Below are 3,204 nucleotides of genomic sequence, written 5' to 3' on the forward strand. Positions count from 1 at the left end.
CCCTTCCGGTCTCCTCCAAAATTCTAGGTCTTGGTAAAACTGGGAATACTATTACCAGCTTTACCGGGTTGTTGTTTGTATGTGAAGCTGCTTTGTAACAATCCGAGGACGATTTTGCAGGATGCAGCTTTAGACCAGGATCCCCTGGGGCATCTAGTCATCCAACAGCTAGAACACTAGAGGTTAAAAGCCCCACATCTTCTGTTTATAGCAGTGACTGGAGATGGAGTGAAAGGCTGGAATATTGCAAGGGAAAACCATGAAATTGGTTAGTTTCCTGGCTCAGAAAGACAGCTACCTGCATATATGGGATTCACACCAAATATGAGCTAACTCTCTGGCACACAGTCGAGAAGTTCATGGAGAATACTTAGTGTCAAGAAAGACAACATTGTCCCAAAACTATGAAATGAGCAAACTGTCTTTTGTAACTTGAAGCTTGAGAAGAATCAGAGGCATTGGCTTGGACGGCAAACTTGCATCTGTTGGCTTGGCTGCTCCTTAGGGGCTCTTACCTGGTCAGCTGCTCCTGCCTGTAGACAGCCTGCATTCTCCCAAGGCTTACTGGGCTGAAAACCAGCAGAGGGTGGGCTGACAGTCTCAGAGGCAACCTGATCATTAACACACACACACACACACACACACGTTTATTTTTACATTTAATTTCTTTCTTGAGCTTTGGCTGGGCCCCAGCTGCGGCTTCCTGCCGGAGTTGCAGTCGTTGTCGTCTCCCGGTCTCCCGCCGGCCGATGGAGGAGGAGGAAGCGAGGGCGCTGCTGCCAGGCGGCCCCGACGAGGCTGGCAGAGGTGCCCCTGCTACCCACCCTGCCCCTGGGGTGCTGCCAGCCCTCTGCGACCCCAGTCGCCTGGCGCACCGGCTTGTGGTGCTGTGGCTGATGTGCTTCCTTGGTTTCGGCAGCTATTTTTGCTATGATAATCCTGCTGCCCTTCAGACTCAGGTTAAATGGGATATGCAGGTGAATACCACAAAATTTATGCTGCTGTAGGCCTGGTATTCTTGGCCCAATGTAGTTTTGTGTTTCTTTGGTGGCTTTTTGATAGACCGAGTATTTGGAGTACGATGGGGCACCATTATTTTTAGTTGCTTTGTTTGCATTGGACAGGTTGTTTTGGCTCTGGGTGGGATATTTAATGCTTTTTGGCTGATGGAATTTGGAAGGTTTGTGTTTGGGATTGGTGGGGAGTCCTTAGCAGTTGCCCAGAATACATATGCTGTGAGTTGGTTTAAAGGCACAGAATTAAACTTGGTGTTTAGACTCCAACTTAGCATGGCGAGAATTGGAAGTACAGTAAACATGAACCTCATGGGATGGCTATATTCTAAGGTTGAAGCTTCACTGGGTTCTGCTGGTCACACAACCCTTGGGGTCACACTTATGATCAGGGGTATTATAACATGTATTCTTTCACTAGTCTGTACCTTGGCCCTTGCTTACTTGGATCAAATTGTAGAACAAATCCTTCATAAACAGCAAGGAAAAACAGGTGAATTTATCAAGCTAACGGATGTGAAGGACTTCTCTTTACCCCTGCGGCTCATATTCATCATCTGTGCCTCCTATTATGTTGCCGTGTTCCCTTTCATTGGACCTGGGAGAGTTTTCTTTACAGAGAAATTTGGATTTTCCTCCCAGGCAGCGAGTGCTATTAACAGTATTGTATATGTAATATCAGCTCCCATGTCCCCAATATGTGGGCTCCTGGTGGATAAAACAGGAAGGACCATCATCTGGGTTCTGTGTGCAGTGGTGACCACTCTCGCCTCCCACGTGATGCTGGCCTTCACGCCATGGAACCCTTGGATTGCTATGTGTCTCCTGGGACTCGCCTACTCATTGCTCGCCTGTGCATTGTGGCCAGTGGTGGCATTGGTGGTTCCTGAACATCAGCTGGGAACTGCATACGGCTTCACGCAGTCCATTCAGAATCTTGGGTTGGCGGTCATTTCCATCATTGCTGGCACGATACTGGCTACTAGGGGATATCTGTTTTTAGGAGTTTTCTTCATTGCCTGTGTTTCTTTGTCACTTTTATCTGTGGTCTTACTCTACTTGGTGAATCGTGCCCAAGGTGGGAACCTAAATTATTCTGCAAGACAAAGGGAAGAAATAAAACTTTCTCGTGCAGAACGAGAAGTTTAAATGACTGTCATGAGAATGGGCTGCACATATCATTGGTTTGAAAACCTCCAATTTTTTTTTTTTTAAGTTAGAGTTTAGTTGTTAGGAAAAATAATGGTCTGGAGAATTATTATATTTATATTTTGAATACACCTATTTTCAAGTATAATCGTGAGAATTATTTTAGCCTGTGTCTTTTGTATTGCTGAAGAATTCTGCTTTGGAGCAGGCTCATCAATGGTGAAGTTTAGAAAATTGCACGTGGTACATGCAGGTGATGTCCTTACTTTTGAGTAAGGATAGCAAAAAATGGAAATCTTTGGATCTTGTATTGAGATAATTTTCACAAAGTGTAATTTAGGGGTATGGCCTTTTCTTTATCTTAAAGCAAAAATAAAAACCTTTGAGAGGGTAGAAGGGATGTTTTATATAGAATAAATAATGGCATTTTAATAAGCATTCCCTTTTGTAATAGGGAATATTTGAAAGATATTTTTATGAAGTCTCATTTCCACAAATTGCAGATTGTGCTCTGCTCTCTTTAGTTATGAGAGGTTGCTTCCTCTTGAGCTTCTTTATCTCTCTGTTACTGAGGACCCTAATCCCTTAGGGACATAATTTTGTGGTACAAACTTTCTGTATGGCTTTTCTTATAGTCCAATTAATTGCTAAAAAGTGTCCTATAAATTATGGTAATTGCATATCTACAAGGATAAATAAAAACATTGCAAAAGGAAAAACAATAATAATAATTTCTTTCTTGGTTAAAAGCCAACATTCCTGACTTCTCAGGACATCTTGCTCCAGAGTCCTTCTTAGTAATTGATAGGAACAAACTATGTTTATCTCGCCTTAGACAACAAAACTGCCATCTTGATACGATTTGCTGCTTCCTCTCTTTTTCCAATGGGCCACTTTTGTGAACATTCTGTCTGCCATCTCTGTCACCCCTCCATTTCACACCCTCTCTGCACTTGCACACACATTTCCACTTTTCTTTTTGCCTTGCTTGTACAGCAGTCTCATTTCCATGCACTAAAGGTTGATTTTGCTAATTTAACAT

At 43.3% G+C, this 3,204-nt stretch overlaps 1 protein-coding gene across 1 annotated transcript; it reads left to right on the forward strand.

Annotated features, from left to right (window-relative positions):
- Positions 1-749: 749 nt before the first annotated feature.
- On the forward strand, positions 750-2,498 carry LOC130836810 (major facilitator superfamily domain-containing protein 1-like). The gene is given in 1 exon segment (XM_057709375.1): positions 750-2,498. A coding segment is annotated over 1 exon segment (1,413 nt). The 3' UTR covers positions 2,163-2,498.
- The last annotated feature ends 706 nt before the right edge of the window (positions 2,499-3,204 follow it).

The sequence above is a fragment of the Hippopotamus amphibius genome, chromosome 15 (genome assembly GCF_030028045.1).
Source record: "Hippopotamus amphibius kiboko isolate mHipAmp2 chromosome 15, mHipAmp2.hap2, whole genome shotgun sequence".
Taxonomy (NCBI): domain Eukaryota; kingdom Metazoa; phylum Chordata; class Mammalia; order Artiodactyla; family Hippopotamidae; genus Hippopotamus; species Hippopotamus amphibius.